This window comes from Phalacrocorax carbo, chromosome 4 (genome assembly GCF_963921805.1).
Source record: "Phalacrocorax carbo chromosome 4, bPhaCar2.1, whole genome shotgun sequence".
Classification (NCBI taxonomy): Eukaryota; Metazoa; Chordata; class Aves; order Suliformes; family Phalacrocoracidae; genus Phalacrocorax; species Phalacrocorax carbo.
The window spans coordinates 43,745,113-43,764,311 of record NC_087516.1 but is presented as its reverse complement, the minus strand read 5'-3'; the positions used below and the strand labels follow the sequence as shown (position 1 = coordinate 43,764,311).

Sequence of the window (19,199 nt, the reverse complement as noted above, 5' to 3'; positions counted from 1 at the left end):
CCTATATAGTCCTCCTCAGATGATCAGATAAAGATAAGCTCTTTTTTTCCCCATGAATATAAGTCTACCACTGGTGTTTTAGGGAAAATATCAACTGAGGCCTTACTACAGGATTTATTAGAAATTAACTCAAAAACTCTTTTATTTCAGTAGCTAATGAAAATGGATATTTAATATTTTGCCCACAATGTTGTATCTTTCCCCATCTAAACTGCAGGACCTTCAACTGATTCTGAGCCTTAGGGTATGACTGCATGTCCCAGAGCATCTTGACTTTATGTCAGGGCAGAGTCCCAGCCTTGTTTCCAGGAAGAAGATATCCAAAGACATAATCCAGGAGGATGCTGTAGCATACATCAGCCGAATCTTTGAAATAGACTGTTTGGAAGACCAGGATCCTGGGCATGTCACAGCACACATTTATCATAGTGTTAGTGTAGCTCAAAAGGGACATAAACCATGGGCACTCTGTCAAGCTTTTTGGATTTAAGGATAATTAAACTTTCCTGATATATGCACTCTAGAGTAGAGCAAATTTAAGCCAACTGACAATGGATTGCTTTTATTGGATACCTTTGAAGGTCTTTGAGCACCGTCACAGTTGTCAGCCATACAGTCATCAACTGCCCTGGCATTCAAACATGTTTAATGAGGATCTTCCTGTAAATGCAGAAATGCCATGTATGCCTTCATGGAGCATAATTCCTTTAGACTGACATACCCGGTGAGAATTTGTCATCTGCATTGTCAAATTTCTCATATTAGGGTGCTGTGACAACAAAAAGAGACACACCCCAGGTATTTGGTCCAGGCAAGAAAAAAAACCCAACCGAAACAGTCCAAAACCACCACCCTGTGTCTTGAAGTTTTTGTTATTAATATGTGACACATTTTTTTAATTCTTTAGTCAATAGCCTCTATATAACAAGTAAAGAAGAAACAGAAGGAAACATCTGCAATGCTGCAATGAGTGCAGTACCATTTAATAATCTCTTTCTATCTCAGTTTCTAAATGGATGTGAAATAGTTTTACTTCAGGGACTGGTGTATTCCTTCCTCTGCATCATTCTGCAGCTTTTGAGAGATGTTAAATGCTACAGCTGACAACAGAGAAGCCTGTTGTCTCGGACCTCCCTTTTTATTTTCTGGAAGGTGGGGTATAAAACTCCTCAGTCCACCAACATAGTTAAAATTCTATGTCCTTATTTCCAAGATGTACATTCCACAGACTGCCTTATTTTTTTATGGAGAAAATAACAAACATGGGTCTTGACCTATACTATGAGAATTAAACTGTACAGAATTGCTTTCATTTACCCATCTTTTTTTTCTTGTAACGTCTTGAACCAATATTTTTTGGTTATTAAAAATTCTGAGGATTTTGCTGTTGACATTCATTCCTTCTGAATTAACAAAACCTCTTAATAAATGTGGCCTCCTAGACCCTGCAAGATACAAACTAAGAAGCACCTGTACTTTGCAAACTAAAGCAAGTAAATTTTTAATGCTTGCCAGCCTTAAACATGAAAACATACAAGCAAGTGAAGATGTTTCACCCACTTAATGCAAAAATAAATTGCTTGGTAATTATGCAATATATTGATTTTCCCTCTTTTTCTTATCTTCCTTCTAAGTAACTAGAGCTTGAGTCATGCACATCAAAAAACAAATACTGACTTTATTTGGTGAGGCACATAGTCAAGTGTTCACACCTACTAAGCTTTAAATTAAGCTTCCTGGAATATAATTTTCCCTCTAGTAGATTCAAAAGAATATTCAGGATTATTTTTCCACCTTTATATAATAAGCTATTTATTAAACTTTGGTAGAAATTAACAGAAGACTAAAATTAGTAGAAGAGCTTAATATGGTGTAAAGCTATACAGTGGGTCAGACACATTTTCAGAGTAATTTCATTCTAATTAGAACAGTCAAAGTCAATGAACAAAGTTGAATTATCACCAAAGTAGAGCGGTTTGTGTAACTTTTACAATAGGGTTGGCTTTTTTTTTTTTGCCTGCCTTTTTCATTCATACTGAAAGAGAGAGAAGAAAAATGGAACTTTCCATTATATATCTAGACGACTTTGTTAAAAACATATCTTTATTCTTTAAAGGTTTTCGTCACAACTTTAGAGTTAGACCACATGGCATACAAGGAATGAAGCAACATCTGCTATCTCCTGAATCAGGATCATTTCAATATATACCCCAAAAAATATAAAATGTAACAGGTTTCAAGTCAATATGTCATGTTCAGTAAATGTATTGTAAACACTTGATTAAGAATATGAGTAGGCTGCTAGAGAGATATATTTATATTTAGTTAAAAATGCAAAATAACAAAAGCAACACTAAAAAAACCTAAAAAGTGAGACAATGCTTCTGGGATCATGCTAAGGTATCATTAAGTTTGTTAGGTAACTGCAACAATCATTAATGATGTTCATTAACATCAAAAGAAGCTCATGCACCTGAGAAAAGTATTTTGAATATATTAAACTGCAAAATAAAACATTATTCTGAAGCAGAAGTTCAGCTGTGACTACAGTTCATTCAACTTTTTGCTACTGCTGTCTTCAATTATTAACTATAAGGACTACAAAATGAAATATTTCTTTTTTCTAACAGGACAGTAAAATTCCTATACCAAAGCCTTGAAATCATTTAAGAACTTGAAAGAACTCTCCCACAACTCCATGCTTTCAGTCAGATTTTAAAACTTAAATTTTTATTTTCTTTGAGGAACATTGGCAATATGTACTTACGTTAGACAAAATTGTCCATTTGAGTGTCTATTCATAGGCTTTAAATCAGTACTGGACTAGAAAAATGGAAATTAAACTTAAATAAAATTTACTGGTACTTAAATATTGACTGGGAAAAGAGACAGCTAAAAAAAGAGTAAGTAAAAATTAGCAAAAAGTACCAAATGACAGAAGAGCACTCAATAAAACTATTTTTGTTCTAGATCCCACACTTTTTTAAGGAAAGAAATTATATTAAGTAAAATGAAAATCTGTTAATGAGACAAGAAAACATTCCGATAGAAAAGCCTTACCTCCTTTATGTAATTTTTCCCAAAGAAATTTTGTTGTTAATATATTAATCTCAAGTTAGCGGAAAAGAAACATGATTTAAATAAAGGCAAAATAACCAACTGCCAGAAGCTTTTAATACACTTTAAATTCCTGACAGAGTAGATGCAGGTTGGTGAATTGTACATTACTAAATGTTACAAAACTTCAAAGAAATGTGCTATTGCAGTAGGTGAAAAAATGGTTTAAAATGTGAACACTATCAGGTAGCAGGTAAGTCTGTGTGTGTGTGTCATGAATGTCTAAAATTGAACTTCTGAACCCTCAAGCATAAGGGCTGCTACTTGCTAGCTGCAATCAGTATGGACTGGCATAAATTTTGATAAAACAGAAGTGGCATTTCCGGAATCCTCTATAAAATAAAGAGACATGGGACAGAGCAATTAGGAGGCTAATCATGCATTGTGCCCCTGCACATAGAATATTTAGACTGGGAAAATGGGGGCAGGGATGGTGTTGGGGGTGGGTGGTAGGGACCAAAAAGATGGGTCTTGGAAGAAGGATGGCTTCCCAGAAAGAAGGGATCCACGAAAGAAGACAGTGAAGATCCTGGCTGATGGAAAGATGCTGGAAGTGAGGAGAGTCCCTGGAGATCAGAAAGATGCATTGAGATGAATGCCATGGCCAGTAACACCTGAGATAGGTAAGTGCATGCAGCTGCACAGCACAAACCAAAATGATTTTCTGCCTGACTGTCCCAGGTCAGCAGTGACCTCCCTGCTTGGAAGGCAATCTGAAATCTAGTGAAGACAGTGCTGGGTGGAAGGGTGAAAGAATGACTGTGTGAGATGAAACCAAGTCAGGTAAAAGCTCTCCTCTTATCAGTTATTAAACAAATCCCAGCATCCAGGTGTGCTACAGGTTCTCATTTACTCTGTCTTGCCAGTGACAGTTACAGAATAGGCTAACCTTCATTGCAGATGGTAGGTCTATAAATTCCTCTTCATTTTAGATAGCCAAATATGGAAGCTAGGTATGCTTCATACCCAAAAGAGAAGCAGAAAAAGTATTCATCTGGTGTTTGTTTTCTGGGCAGTTTGGGGTGGATGTTAGGATGGGTGATCAGAAGGTAAAGCAGATGAGCTGTGCACAGGGTTAACAGGACTTTGTACATCCTTAAAAATGAGTGTAACTTCTGCATTTACCCCACTGACTGGTTTCATCTCCCTATCCCAGTGACACAGCTGGTAAGCCTACACTTTGCATCATGCATTTTTGTTCTTATCCACCAGACTGAAGAGTGGGACTACCAAAAACACTGTCCTCTGACAGACATGGGACAGGGCTCAGTATGTCTCAGAGCAAAAGGTTCATAACTACTATTTGGAGCAAAAAATAGTGCCCAGTCACTGCCAAAGGGACAGAAGCCTCCCCAGCATTGTAAAACGTGTATTGCCACAGAAGCCTCCTAGTTTCTGGTTTCACATAACCACTGGAACAAAGATTCTGAAGAGCTTTGCATAGTAAAGACTTGCAGCTTCCAGCTCAGTGAAATCCCTACATTCACAAATGTACAAGCCAGTATGACCTGGACGCCTCAAATTTTGGCATAGATTAGCGCAGAGGAGATTAGGGCAAAAATAGGACGAGGAAATGGCTACACCTGGGAAGTAAGACAGGGTCCTGTACATGCTTCCTCATTTGTCTCTTCACACCTCTGGCACTGGTGGTGGTGCCTCCCATTGTTCTGGTTTACCTTCCTCTCCCATTCTGTTTGTGTGCAACTCCCCAAGCCATCCCCCTCTTCCATACTGCCCATCTTAATTTATTTCTAACTTTGTGTGGTCCTTCCCTCTAACACTGCCTCAAGGGTTCTTCAAATTTTCCCACTCTTTTATGGCAGCACACTAAGTTTGTTTTTCTCGTCTTTCTCTTTTTATAAATTACTGGAACATCTGCTGTAGTTTATAGTTTATATGATACCCATTGCTTTCTCTAAACTAAAACCGTAACAAAAATAAGAAAAAAGAAATATCCTTATTTTATTGCGTCCTTTTTTGCTTGTTTGTTTTGTAACCAACTTGTACATCTCATTCTAGATCAAATTCTTAGCCCTTTCATTTTTGGATTCAAGCTAACAGCCCTTGCACATAGGTCAGATTCAATGTTACTGATTGTATTTCTACAATGAGACAGCTTTCACAAAAAACAGGATGTCCACATCTGCCTCATACACTGATCAGAGAGCCACATCAGACAAACTTCAGTGGTCACTTCCTACTAAAAGCTTCCTATAATTTTATGATCAGGTTCACACACATTTTGAGAGGCAAATATGTTTTTCTGAATACTGGTTTAATTTTGCTTCCCAAAGGAGTATGAAATTCCACACTGAGACTATTCTGGGAAAGTTCATAGACATACTTTGCTCCCTAAGTACACCAAAAAGTCAGCAGAATTTGTCAATCTAAAACAAAGAAAAATTGTCTTAGATAAGGTATGTATTTTAGGAAATGCTTACTTAAGTTATCACTGAAACTGGAGCACTAATCTTACCTTGCCTCTTTGGATTCATCAAATTTCTAAGCAACTGATATGTGCATATACATCTTAGAACACTTAATTGAGTTCAATTTAAAGAAAATAATTGTATTTTTACAACAAAAGTTCCTAAAGTTATAACAATTTTTGTATTCTGTTACAGTAATAGCTGAAATTTCAGTAATGATACTCAGCTCACTTCCATATTTCTCATGTCTCCTGGCCTTTGGCCTTATAAAGAAATGATATTCAAATTTCCATGTTGCAGTAAAATGTAGCAGCTGGAAAAGCCCTGTATTCTGCTTGCCCTGACAATCTGTCAGGACAGGATTAGTGTTTATTCCCATACTCATATAGGATCTTTTTTCCTTCTCTTTTACATAACTAAGCACAAGTAATCTTGATCCCTTGGTAGTATAAATCTTCCAGAAGAGTTCATTCCTGATTAAAAACAACTCCATTTTATTGAAGCCAGTAACATTTATCTATAGATTGCTTTCAATGTTTAAGTACTGGAGTACCAGAAATAGAATGTGCTTGAACAAACACGCACAAAGATAAAAACAAGTGCATCAGGTGAAACAGCTTCCAGCAGGGAAAATGCTAATTTTATTCTCGTAAAAAGTGAGGGCAGTGATACCATATTCAAAAACTAACACTGGAGAATGGTAGGCCTGCTACTCACAGAGAGATGCTTCATGGCCGATTATCTTAATTTAACTTCAGGCCTGCTGTTAAGCAAATATCCCCACATCTATGCTGGAGATGCAGAAATTGTTGCTAGTGAAAACTGCCACTGCATTAATGCTATACTATATGTCTTATCAAACCATCTAAGGCTGGGTCTTCCAGCATTTTTCATTCAGGCTAGCAATGTGAGCAGATGACAGATTTATCTATTTATTTGCAGTTACTACATGAAATTGTAAAGTAATGCTTTAAAAACTCTCAAAGCTGTATCATTTTACAGAGCGATTATAGCATAGGGAATACTTAATTACACATATTAATGTTTAATTACACAATCAATGATATTGCTGAAGACAAAAAAAGTGACCTAAAGGAGTATTTCATAGTAGTTTTTTAATTGACTTGTATGCCTGCATACAGCTTGATATTTGCAGTGGTCAACTCTACTCATTGTTAAAAGAACACTCATTTTTTAAACTAGGAAAAAAATAGGTTTGGCAGTAGCTACAGCTCATCATGGAAACGATAAGATTCTCTTGCACAATAAATTTGGAATATTGTATAACTGCATAATGAATTACCATGTTAACAATCCAAGAATGCAATGCTGCTTTATCTTTATAAGGTTGATATAGGGTAAAAAAATAAATCCTCAGAATCTAATTCTGATGTATTTCCAATGAGGATACAGGATATTTGTGCATAAAGATTTAAGCTTACTTATCAAAAGTGTGACTATACAGAAAGAAGAAAAAAAAATACATCTAACAAAGATCAGTCTAAAGAAATACAAAAATGCAGACCTCCAGCCATGCTCTTCCTAGCAAAATCAGGTCCATGGTTGGCCTAAAACCTCATGCTAGAACAGCTCTCTATTCAGGAGCACCAAAGATGGTATCCTGTTTTGTTTAATGGAAACCTTCCAAAGCCACCTGGGAGACACTGAAATGCTAATATGCTTAGCCATAATTTTTTTTCTCCAGTTGGACCAAGGGCTACAAAGCAGTGCAAACCAACTGCATCTTCCAGCAGCCTAAACTCATGCATGCTCCAAAAGGAAGCCAATCTCTTCCTATCAAACACATTTCAAGGAACTCACTTTTATTTAACAGCCTCTACTATAGTTCCACAGTTTAAGCGCAACTGCTTCTTCCCGTGAGCAGTAACAAAGACTTTTAAGTTTCCCTTTTTTCTATCACACTTCATTTTCTTCAATATTCAGTTGATAACACTGAGGAGCAAGGAATTAGTTTTTCTATGTCCTAAGTACAGCCATAAGCATCTCTACCAGTATTAAAGAGTAAATAAAGAACAACAATAACTCATACTACAATAGCTACATTTGAAAAATACAGTGGTATTTTACTGTAGGCACAATTTCAAAACCCACAGCAAGGAAAACAGCCTTGAATAAAATAAAGGTGGTTTTACTCCAGAACAATTGGTATTTGTGATCACTGTACTCTTCTGTGAGCAAAATCTTATTTTCTTCTAGAAATGAGCTGTTAAAGATATCATACAAATTACCATCACTCACCTCTCCTATCATTTCTGCCTGGATTTGTGGATTTGTCAGAAGGGCAAGGGCAACGTCCTTCACATTTCACTGAGATTTGTTTTCCTGAGACACAGGCTTGATAGTCTAATTTGCACTGTAAGGAGAGAGAATGACTATCATTAATATAAACCTCTGTTATAATAAAAATTATAGCTTTAAGTATTTGGAAGCAATCTTTCATGAGGTTCTTAAATCTTTGCAGACATAGGTGCTAGAAAAAAATTACTGCAGTATACGTTACCTTTGTACTAAGAATTAGATTAGATACAGGTACAAAGTTTTTGTTTTCTAACTGGCTACAGTTCCAGGCTCAATTCAAGCATGAATGCACTTGTGGTGTTAGACTGATCTGAATATCCATACTAAATAGAATTAGACTGCATTGGTTTTCTATGTATTATAAGAGCAAATAAACAAGGCAACAATATTCATTATTGATAGGAAGCAATTAACAGTGAATTATTATAGAACTTATCACTTAATTTGTACCTGTAAGATTACAGTTTCCTTGTAAAAAGCAATAACAAAAAAAATGGAAAGCTGTGTCTGATGCAATTCTGCACAGTGACAGTCTCTTCTGATATAGAAACAGATTCATTTGTGTGATTCTGATCCATATCCTTATAACTCCACTTCAGAAAACATACAAAAATTAACTAAATCTAACCAGGAAATGGAACTGTTGTTTCAAGCATAGAAAAATAACATAGTTAAAGACCACATACATAGAAAATAACTTTATTGTAAACATCATCATTCTTACTGAAAACCTGAACTATTATTCCAAAAGAAAAGTTCTTGACATATAAGATCTTTCTGCAGGACATTTTGCCAGTGTAATAGCAGGAAAAACACAAACCTAAACCAAGGTGGGAAAAAAGTATCTACAAAAAGCTTCTTCAGGAAAGGAAAGGAGGAAGATGGTTATGGAGAACACTTCATCCTTGAACAAAGGATGGAAGATGTCTCATTAGTCAGGTAAGGGATATATAACTTAAAAGTGTAGGAGTCAGAAAACCAGTTCAAGTAACAAATAAAAATATGAAGTGATTTCTATGCACCACAACACTTCAGAAGAACAATCTCACAAGAGTTTGTGCCTTATATTCCCTGACTCATCTTCTGTTTGGCTATCTAACTTCAGTTTAATGCAATTCCATTATAAAATTATCAGGATTTCTGGCAAACCCTGAAGTTGAAGTTTCTCTCTCTCCCCTAAAAATGAGTCGGGGTGGGAGCAGTGTAGCTATGTAGGAATAGAAGAGCCTCCTGAAAGACTGCACTTGAGGTTTCCACTAGTATGCAGATATAAGCACTGTAAACTTACGGAACTTTATCAACCTTTCCTGCAGTCAGCCTTCTAACTCAGTCACACTGTCGATGCAGTTCTCCACCTAACACAAGCTGAAGTGAATCACCACACTGAAATAATACCTTTCTGCACCACTCCCAATACCAAAATGAAGACACATTAGAAAACAGAAAAAAGAATAACTTAAATTTTGTGTATTTATATAAAATCTCTGAATGTTCCAGCTTTTGCCAAAAAGGTATGGTTAAAGGACAATGATGCTAAAAGAATCTTCCAATTCTAACAAAAAAGAACAGCTCTACTCCAGCTGAAAGCTACACGAATAGCACTAGTGTCTCATGAAGGACCAGAAAATTGAAGCAAAGCAAACAGCTCTGCCTGTCTTGACGACGAAACAAATGACTACCTTTTCTATCCCTGCACAATTACCCTGGCTATACAGGACAGTGCTTGCATTAGCCATGATGCCCACCAGACCTCTTTGCAGACAGTGCATGACCTAATTCACGTTTTAATACTCAAAACAATCTTCAGAGTTAGTAGAATGGATCATAACCTAAATTTAATACAAACGTCGGTTGAAAAGAGGTATATTCCCTTTTTAAAGATCTGAGAATTTTTATTTTTCAATCTTAGTAGCTTAAGGAGTCAAACCTACAAATACCTGTAGCTTTAGGCTTTGATTACTCCTGTTGGCAACCGAACTTAATGAGACTGCCATTTAAAACTGGATATATAAACCTGTTCCAGGTTTGTTTTACTGAGAACCAGGATATGAAGAGTGCAAAACAAAGGAATATTTTTTCCCTGAACATTTCTTTAATACTCTTCTTGAGAGATTATATTTTACAGACTCTAGTGCTTCTATTTTATTTCACTCAAATGTTGCTGAAGAAACTAGTAAATATTTCAAAGTTGCTCCAGCTAACATAATAGGTATCAGTTGTGAGTTTAGTAATTTTGTTTTATTTTTCTTTGAAGTTGTCCACCTAGTTCTATTTGCAAATAACATTGTCCTTTTAAATGTTAAGAAAAACTTAATGCCTAACAGCTGCCACAGGCACTGATACCTGAATTAGTGAGTGCAAGGTCGGCTTTTAACACTTCCGAATCAACGTTCCCATTCACAGGTATGCCAGAATTTAACACTCACTGCACTCATTTTATGGACAGGCAGACAGCAGAGATAGAATCCTTGTCTCCAGGAACAAAGCAAAACCATGGTGCTTGCATAAGTCAGAAATGAATCAACAGGCTGTTCTGACAATTTCATATCAGCGGCTAATGGCACCAGAATGTAACTGGTTCAAACTTCTTGTCCTTCCCCAAATTAGCAGTGCACTGGGATATTGCAGAGGCAGCTCAGCACAATAAAGGCGGGTCAGTCTTCCCTCAATGTTTGTCTCAAACTGGTAGAAGAGCAAGCAACATACCTGAAAAATTCCACCGAAAAAGAAATCTGTGGCCTACAGAATATGAGGACACAATGAGAAGTAGTGGTACAAAAGACAGGTAGTGTTTGGAACAGCAATGAAATAATTTCTTTTGTAGGGAAAATATCTGAATAGTTTAAACAGCAGAAAAACACATAAACTATGTTCTGTATAGCAATAAAGTAATTCCAATTTATCTGGCTTTATTAATGACTTTTTCTATGCAGGGAAAACATATAATGAAATTTTCAAGAAATTAATCAGTTGGATTTAACAATATTCCTTATTTGCATAGGTTTTATAAACCGTTCACTGCTTGTGCTACTTTCATCACAATCCCCTATATGCATGAAAAAATACCATTTTACTTCTGAATATATCTAGCCTTTCCTCTTCTGATCGTTTTTCCCCTTGGCTTTTAGCATATCAGTTTTCTACATGGAAGTTTCACCATGTCTCATTTGTATCTTTGATTCTAAGGATGCTTCAGCTGTTTGAATTTTCACACATTTTGTTTCAAGACAGAATAATAGGTATTTCTGACTTCAGAGCAATATGCTGCACAGTGCTTAAAAAAATAATTTCAATACAAAGAATATGTACTGTGTCAGGGTCTCTTGGCAATGTATTTCGGGATGAAAAATTCTTCATGTCTGTACTGTCAAGTTTCCCACAGAAAAATGCTATTTGTTTACTCATATTCTGCCTATTTAAAAACCTGTTCAGTCTTAAATGGACCCAACATTCTTCAACATTTGCCCAAAGTAGCTGTTTAGTGAACTACAGACAAGCAATTAAACCCTGTGGGAAGAACATCAAAGAATATGTCATCTTTAGACATGATACATGCAGCTTTACTGTTATTACAGTAAAGATGAGGATAGTTTTATTTCTGGAACAACTACTACAGTGGATGTTATTTTGATATACATGAGCTCTGCTTTTAGAACTACTGTTAGAGAGTTGGAAAGATTAAATGACAGTAATATATTTCATTAAGCTCTGCCACCTTCCATCCCAAAGTAGCTACCTGTCAAAGGCTGCCAAACAGATCTCTGTATATTATGCATACAAAAAGCCTAGTTATGGCCCTGAAATGGAAAAAACCCACCTACTTTTCCATGGCAAAATAATGAAAAAAAATGAAAATACAAGGAAAAAAAACCCTACTATTTTTACGTCCATTTGATTGCCATGAATACAAGGACACAATACACTTCATTTATTACATTAAGTTCCAAACAATCCCGACTTCCCTTGCATTTGTAAACCAAGTTTGAGGTAAATATACATTTCCATATATACATGTTTACCTTTAGAAAATCCCGCACATATCCTCCTGTGATCAACTGACCTAATTTTTCAAGTATGAATGACAGTATGCATATCATGAATATACAGGGAGGACACTGATAAACCTGTGACTTGGGAGAACTTTTTGATGACTTCAAATATACAGGAAACCTCTACAGAGCTCATTTCATTCTATGGAAGACCTTCTAGAAAATAGAGTTATATTAGATTGCAGGTACCATGATTTTACCAAGGCTTGTCACACTCTCTTACACTGCACCCTTGTCAGCCATACTGGGAAGCATGCTATTTGTGTGCTCATATTGTAAGATGAGCACAAAAGTAGTTGCAAGTGATCCTCAGAAAGTGGCAATCAACTGTTCACCGTTACAATGGAAGGCTACACTAAGTGGACTTTTACAAGGGTAAGTCACAACCCTGGAACTATACTGTATTTTCATGAATGGCTTGGAAGATTAAAAAAAAAAAAACATGAAGAGGCTGGAATAACTTTAGAAAATAGAACTATAATAAAAACACTCATATTATTGAAATAGGCTAAAAATATAATGTAATTCAATACAGAAAACTGTTACGCTCTACTCTTAGGTAGGTATAATAATCACATTGCAAATACAAGCTATGGAACAACTGGCTAGACATCCATTCCAAAGGAAAAATAAAAATCTAGTGATCGTGAACAACTGAATGGTGTTTAAAAAACTGCAACCTACAAAACATGTAAAATAGCTCCACACAGCTCTTGCAGCACTTAAAATAGAGCACCCTGTCCAGCTTTGTGACAAGGTTTCAAACAAGACAGGAGCTAATCAGAAAAAGTAAAAAAACCCAAAACAACAACAACAACAACAACAAACCACAACAAAAAAAAAGAGTAACAGGAATTACCAGAGACCTAGAAAACAGAGTCACTGAGAGAGAGGCTCAAGGAGTGGGGATGTTCAGTTTTGAGATGAGGATTTATGTAACACTTGTCAAATAGGTAAAAGGCATCTGAAAGATATCTGAAAAGAATACCATGATGAATGTTACAAGAAATAATTAGCTTAAATGGCTGCAGAAAAGTTTCAGATTAGATACTAGGAAGACTTTCTAATAATAAGAGTAGTGAAGTATTAAAATAAATTGTTGCAGACATTTATTGAATCCTAACCATTGTCTTTACAACCAGGATTAGATAAGTCTGTCAGGAATGACACCTGTGTAGTTTATCTTGCTTTGAGAAAATGGGTGGACCAGATGGCATCAAGCTTATTCAGTGAGGAAGTACAGGATAGACCTGCTCTGGCAGTGAACCAGTGTCAAGAGTATTGCTTGCATAAATCTTGTTCATTTGCTGAAGAGACTGAAAGATGCATAATGAATGAACTAGGGAGACTGTATGAAAGAAGAGGAAAATAATGCTTATGCTGGTCCACAGACCTTAGATAACTTACTTCAGCAAAATTCTGTTTGGTACTGAGTGTATTTGTGCTCTCATGAGCTCTTGAAAACATGAGAACAAATTCTGGAACATGCTAAATATTTTTAGATAAACTAAAACAAGAATTTATTGGACATATGAATGTTTTACAATGTGAAACATGAAAAAAACCCCAACCAAATCCTTTAATTAGACATCCAAATCTCACAAATAATCTTTTTTGTTTCCATCAATCTGCAGAACTGTCTTCTAACAGTAAAACAACACTCTCGTATCACACAGAGGGACTGTGTGTGAGACAGTGTAAATTAGTTACTATTTGCAGACTTCTCTAAAATCTACAGGGACTAAAGACATATTAAAGCCAATGAGAAATTTAGTTTAACCATGTGGCTACTGTATAATGAAAGCCACAAGACTGTACTCAACAGTGCAGAGAAACGAATTACTGATTAGATACAAGAGAGGTATGTCCATTCTGTGTGTTAAGTGAGTGAAGAGCCCTGTGGAAGAAGTGACAACAGAATTCAGTTAAGATTGCATTATACATCTACCCAAAAGAAAGACAAACAGTGCTTGTGCAATATTAACTTCGGCATTTCCCAACATTTTATCAATTGACTTTTTCTCACAGACTTAATTCTGTCCCTTTTTGAGAATGCTACTCCCTCAGTGGCAAGGTAACATATTCTTCCACAGTAGTACTGTCTTGCCAGGAATATCTAGGGGCTTTTAAACAAACTAACCAAAGCTAAGTAATGAGGATACATGCGATTTCTCTGTTGAGTAAGGAACAGAAGTTCATGCACTAGGTGTCTTCGGATGCAGTTTACAGATACTCCTTCCCATTCCTCCTTTCCTTCACCTTATACCTACCGGACAGCCAGAGGCAGATCTGGTACACCCCTACAGCATACAAGTCAGCAGAAGTTAGCTGCCAGGGCATTCACCTGGATCTCCACCATGTACTGCATCCGTTACGCGCTTCAAGCCACAGCAACGCTATTAGCACTTGATACTGACAGACTGAAGGTAGGTCAGGTATGTCAACACACCCTTTTCTACCATATAAACAGATCTGTTTTCCCCCTCTTTTTAGAACCTGATATCTCTGACAGTTGAACAGATAATCTCTGATTACCAGTACTCAGTACCATGTGCTTTCAACTTCATTTCATGGTATGTTGCTTATCCACATTTCACAAAGCTTACGTACATTCCCCTGCTCAAAATGTTGCTTTTACTGTATTTTGTGCAAATTGCAATGTGAAATTATGGCTTCAGATTTGAGTCTCCTAAAGTGAAACATGTAAGAAAATACATTATGCTTTAAATAGGTTGGTGATACCTGTCACCAATAATGGGGGTGGGGTGGGCAGAGGCAGTATTGATCAGGTTATGCTCCAGCTCCCATTCAACACAGAACACTACTTGATACTGAAGGGGCCAATTCCAGGCAATGACTGGGACTGCTTCTTCGTGCAAGTGGTGTAACTTTAGGTTGGCTTAAAATGGAGGTGAAGACATGGCCAGAGTTAGTAGCAGCAATGCGGTAAACCTAACTGAAATTATTATGCCATTCTGTATTTCTTTACTAAAAGCAGCCAAGAAGACATAAGCAGTTGCAATATAGAATTTTTAACTAAAACCAGCTAGACATAATGACAAGATACCACATTTTCAACTAATTCAAGCTTTAGAAACTAAAAATTAATGTGCAAATTTATCTATGAAATGCCGTCCAGACCTATGGCTGAAAAATCGAAGTGCTTTTTTGTCCCATCAGCAACCTGTTAATTTTGTGTGTTACTTACCCAAACAACAGGAGTTTGGGTAAGAAGCTTTTCAGCAAAAAACTATTACTATTTAAAATGAAAATAACAGTTAAAAAATATTAACCTTAAAGACATTCAACTAGCATTTTGACCAGAGAACAAAAGGAAACGTGCCTATTGAACCAAGACCCTGAGCAGGGAAAATCTTTTGTGGTTGAAAGAGAACTGATGATACATTGTTTATAAAGCTATGAACTAGAGAAAAAAATTTACATGACAAAATGAAAATCTCTATGCACAGTTTCCTTCCTGTTCACCTCTATAGCTCTTGCCTGTTTTCTTCAGCACTCTGCAATGCAATGGCATAAAAAACAAAAGCCTGAAATCAGGTCAACTAGTTATTCAATCTTTTTTGGATATCCTAGAAAACATATTAAGTCACAGAAACATGCAGACAGATGCCTAGCCTACCTATTTAAATTAGGCACCTACCTGCTTTTGCTTTTATAATTAGAGGCTTTTAGAGACACATGCTGCTTAGGACCTTCTGAAAATGCTTCTAAGGACCTATCTGCTTTTTAAATCAGCCATCTGAATTTTTAGGCACCCACTCAGTTTGACAAACATATATCCCACCATCATATTCTATACATTTTGCAAGTAGGTAAACTAATATTTTATACTGTCAAAAGAGAACATAAAGATTAATTAACACAAAATGAGCAAACCCTGTGATATCCCTACTTGAAACATACTATTTCTAGTAAATTTTTAAAAATTAATAATAATGCTTCTAGTGATTTTTGTGTAAAATAATGTAATATATTACCTCATATCCAAATTAATATTTCAATATTCCTTGAAGACAATTAATTCTGTAAAAAACAAGATATTTCAAATATAAAAAAAGAAAAATAATATTTAGAGAGTGTTTTTAAAAAACTGATTAACAAAAGGGGTAAAAATATATGACCATATTACTGCTACCTATATTATTCCTTCTGATCTTAGCTAATTCCAAAATTATAAACACTGATGTAATTTGAAAATACGCTAACAGCTTATTATAAGTATGCTTAATATAAATAATTTCTCTTTCTGGCATATACACGCCTACACAAAAGTCTATAAATTTTGGCTCTTATTCAGGGATCTCGCCCATAGAGTCCAAATTCCAGCATTTCATCATTTTCCGCAGAACCAAGCTACAGATGCACAGAATGTCACTCAACACTGTACGTACACGAGATCCTTGATGCACCTCATTGCTGGCATTCACATTTTGTAAATTGGAGAAACTTTCTTGAGAAAGAAAAAGGAATATTGCCCAGACAAAACTACCTTTACATTTTTCAAGTTCCCACTTCAAATTTGAAAATTAATATTCAAAGAAAAATTGAAAATGTGAGCAAAAACATTAAATTCTCCTAAACCATCATCTTACAAACAGCTGACTGTTTTGGTTCAAAATCAGCTGAAAAAGATCCTCACAGATTTTCAGCTGACATGCAAATTTTTGAGTAATGGCAATGGTAAGATAAAAGTAGTAGCAAAGCTATAAAGCCTTATAAGAAGACACAAATGGCTTGTAAAAGCATGAATTTTTTTGTTAAAAGAATCTGCTTATTGCTTATTAACATGCATTATCACTGTGGCTTTTTTAATGTGATACAGTTTCCTATACCATACTGGCTGATTACATTACTAATTAAACAAGTTCAATTTATCTCATTATATAGAAACTTTTATAAAGTTATATATGAGCTAAAATAGCGTCAAAAGGGTGTGCTCATTAGTCTCCAATTACAGGAAAAATAATGAAAGTAATAAGAGTAATATGCACGGACCTAGGCAGTTCATGCTGGGTTATCCCATGCAAGTTTCTAAGACATTTAAACTATACTATGTCAACTGGGGGGGGGGGGGGGGGGGGGAAGGGAGGAAGGGCAGGGCGGGGCAGGGCAGAGAAAAAAACAATTCTGAATAGTTACTTACATTTAGGCAAAACCTTCATCAGTGCACTACAGAATCACGCTTTGGATCAAATTAGACACACCTCAACACTCTCAGTTTTCTTATCATCACATTGCCTCTACAGCTCTCTACTCCATTTTTTCACCCACCTAAAAATGTATGTTAAAATTCATTTGAACTCAAAATACTAGATTTATTAAATAGTCCAAAATAGAAGGCTACATGTGCTGCCACTGAAGGAAATATTTATTAAATTTTACATTCATAATGGTTTTCATCCTATCAGGGAAGAAACATGCTGTTGTGCAAGTGGGAGTTAATATTCCAAAGCATGGCTGTTTTTCCCTAGATGATATGTATCATTTCTTGATCTTAAAGAGGCATATCTTGTGTAGAGACACACAGAACTGTGCCTAAATTTTTCTTTCTGCTGTTAGTGCTTAATTTCTGATATATACAAAAGGTTTCCCTGTTCTGTGTCAAACACATATGGATTAAAATCAGGAAAACAAAAAGGCAAGTCTTCATATGTCATGTTCTGAATGAAGAGCTAGAGTGGCAAATTTTGCTACACAAACTCTTATTTTTCGCTTCCAGTGAGTCCATGGTGGTCTACAATATCTCTTTTTTTTTCCCCTCTGAAACTTTGCTATGATGCATAGGATGTACTTCTGATACTCAGTCATATTTTTCAGATCCCCGTCTCTCTCTCCATTCTCATCAGTGTCCAGATCTGCTCTTTCTGGACCTAAGTTATTTTACTTTCATAGGTTTTTTTCTCATTTACTCAAGGTCTCATCCAAGAGTACATCTGTTTGTTAAGAAATTCTTGGCTTCACTTTGATCTCAAGATTAATGTAGAAAAACAAGCAAGCAAGCAGAGAGAGCATGAATGTCTTAACTTGGGGAGGAAAGGTCTATTATCACTTGCTTCTTGTACATTTAGCAGAAAGCAGACAGCTTAGAAGTCATTGGATGCATTAAAAAAACAGGTTGGACAGTTTTTCTCTTTGCTAGAAATGACTGAAGTTAGATCACAACCACCCCCCTGAAGAAAACTGATGAAGGTAGAAAGAAGGCAGCCTTCCTGAAGGACTGCATATTCTCAGGAGAACCTTAAGGATTTTGTCTGAGACCTGGCTAAAACATCTTGAACATTTCTGAATACCAACTATTAATTTCTGCAACGTTTTTTCTTCCTTGGTTTCCCCACCACCGCGAGGTAGGGTAGGAGGTGTATATTAATGCTTCAAAGAGTCTTGAAGTCAACAGGAACTTCACAGCAACACCCAGTGTTGTAAAATTCACACAACCCAGAAACTTCTGGATGTGTGTTTCCATATGTGGCTTTCGATATTTTAAAGTGACCTGATTTTGGGAGGGAAGTGAATGCGTTTAACAGGCACCACTTTAGAAAACTTGAATCCTAGACAGTTTTCTGTGGTTCAGTTGAAGAACTGTACTATTCTACAGCCATAAACTTAATATGCCTAAGCTGTGATAACATGTATTTGCTTAGTATCACAATGTTGAATGCTAAATGTGTCTTACTAAAGCCCATTAAATAACATTAGCATGCATATAACAGAAGAGTACACAAACACCATCCCCCTTTCAATAATAATTTTAAAATTCTAAATTACAGATATATTTCTAAGCATAGAATCCTAAGTATCTAAAAACATAATATACTGGTATTAGAGCATCAGAAATACTGAAAACTTGAAGGAATATTCAAACAATCCTGATATGTCTGAATTTGTTTTTCAGTGAAATGTCTACCTAGTAATTGGTTAATGTTTACAATATTTCATTGTGATCTTTTCAAAATTACAAATAAAAGAAGTAAGAAACTTCGAAGATGATTCTTTAATGTTACAGATATTTTACCTCATTGACGTGCTAAATTACTAGGACTGAAGCTTTTCTTTTTCTTGGGGACAGCATAATTAATTTATAGCACTGCTGGTCTAAATTTCTGTTATGGTGTCTGATGTTACTACTTGAAACTTCACAGTATTACAGTTTCTTCCTAAGTCCAAGTGTGACATACATGAACAACGTATCAGAATTTTTTTTTAGAAGCTAAACACTTTGTTCTGTTTGATTACTAAATTTAATTACAAGTTCTAAAAAAATTTA

At 35.8% G+C, this 19,199-nt stretch overlaps 1 protein-coding gene across 1 annotated transcript in view; it reads right to left on the bottom strand.

Moving 5' to 3' along the window:
* The window catches only part of SPOCK3 (SPARC (osteonectin), cwcv and kazal like domains proteoglycan 3), a 229,735-nt gene that overhangs the window by 52,316 nt on the left and 158,220 nt on the right, over positions 1-19,199 (bottom strand). The window contains exon 6 of the mRNA XM_064449758.1: positions 7,806-7,920. Within this exon, the coding sequence (XP_064305828.1) occupies positions 7,806-7,920 (115 nt within the window). The remainder of the gene's footprint in view (positions 1-7,805; positions 7,921-19,199) is intronic.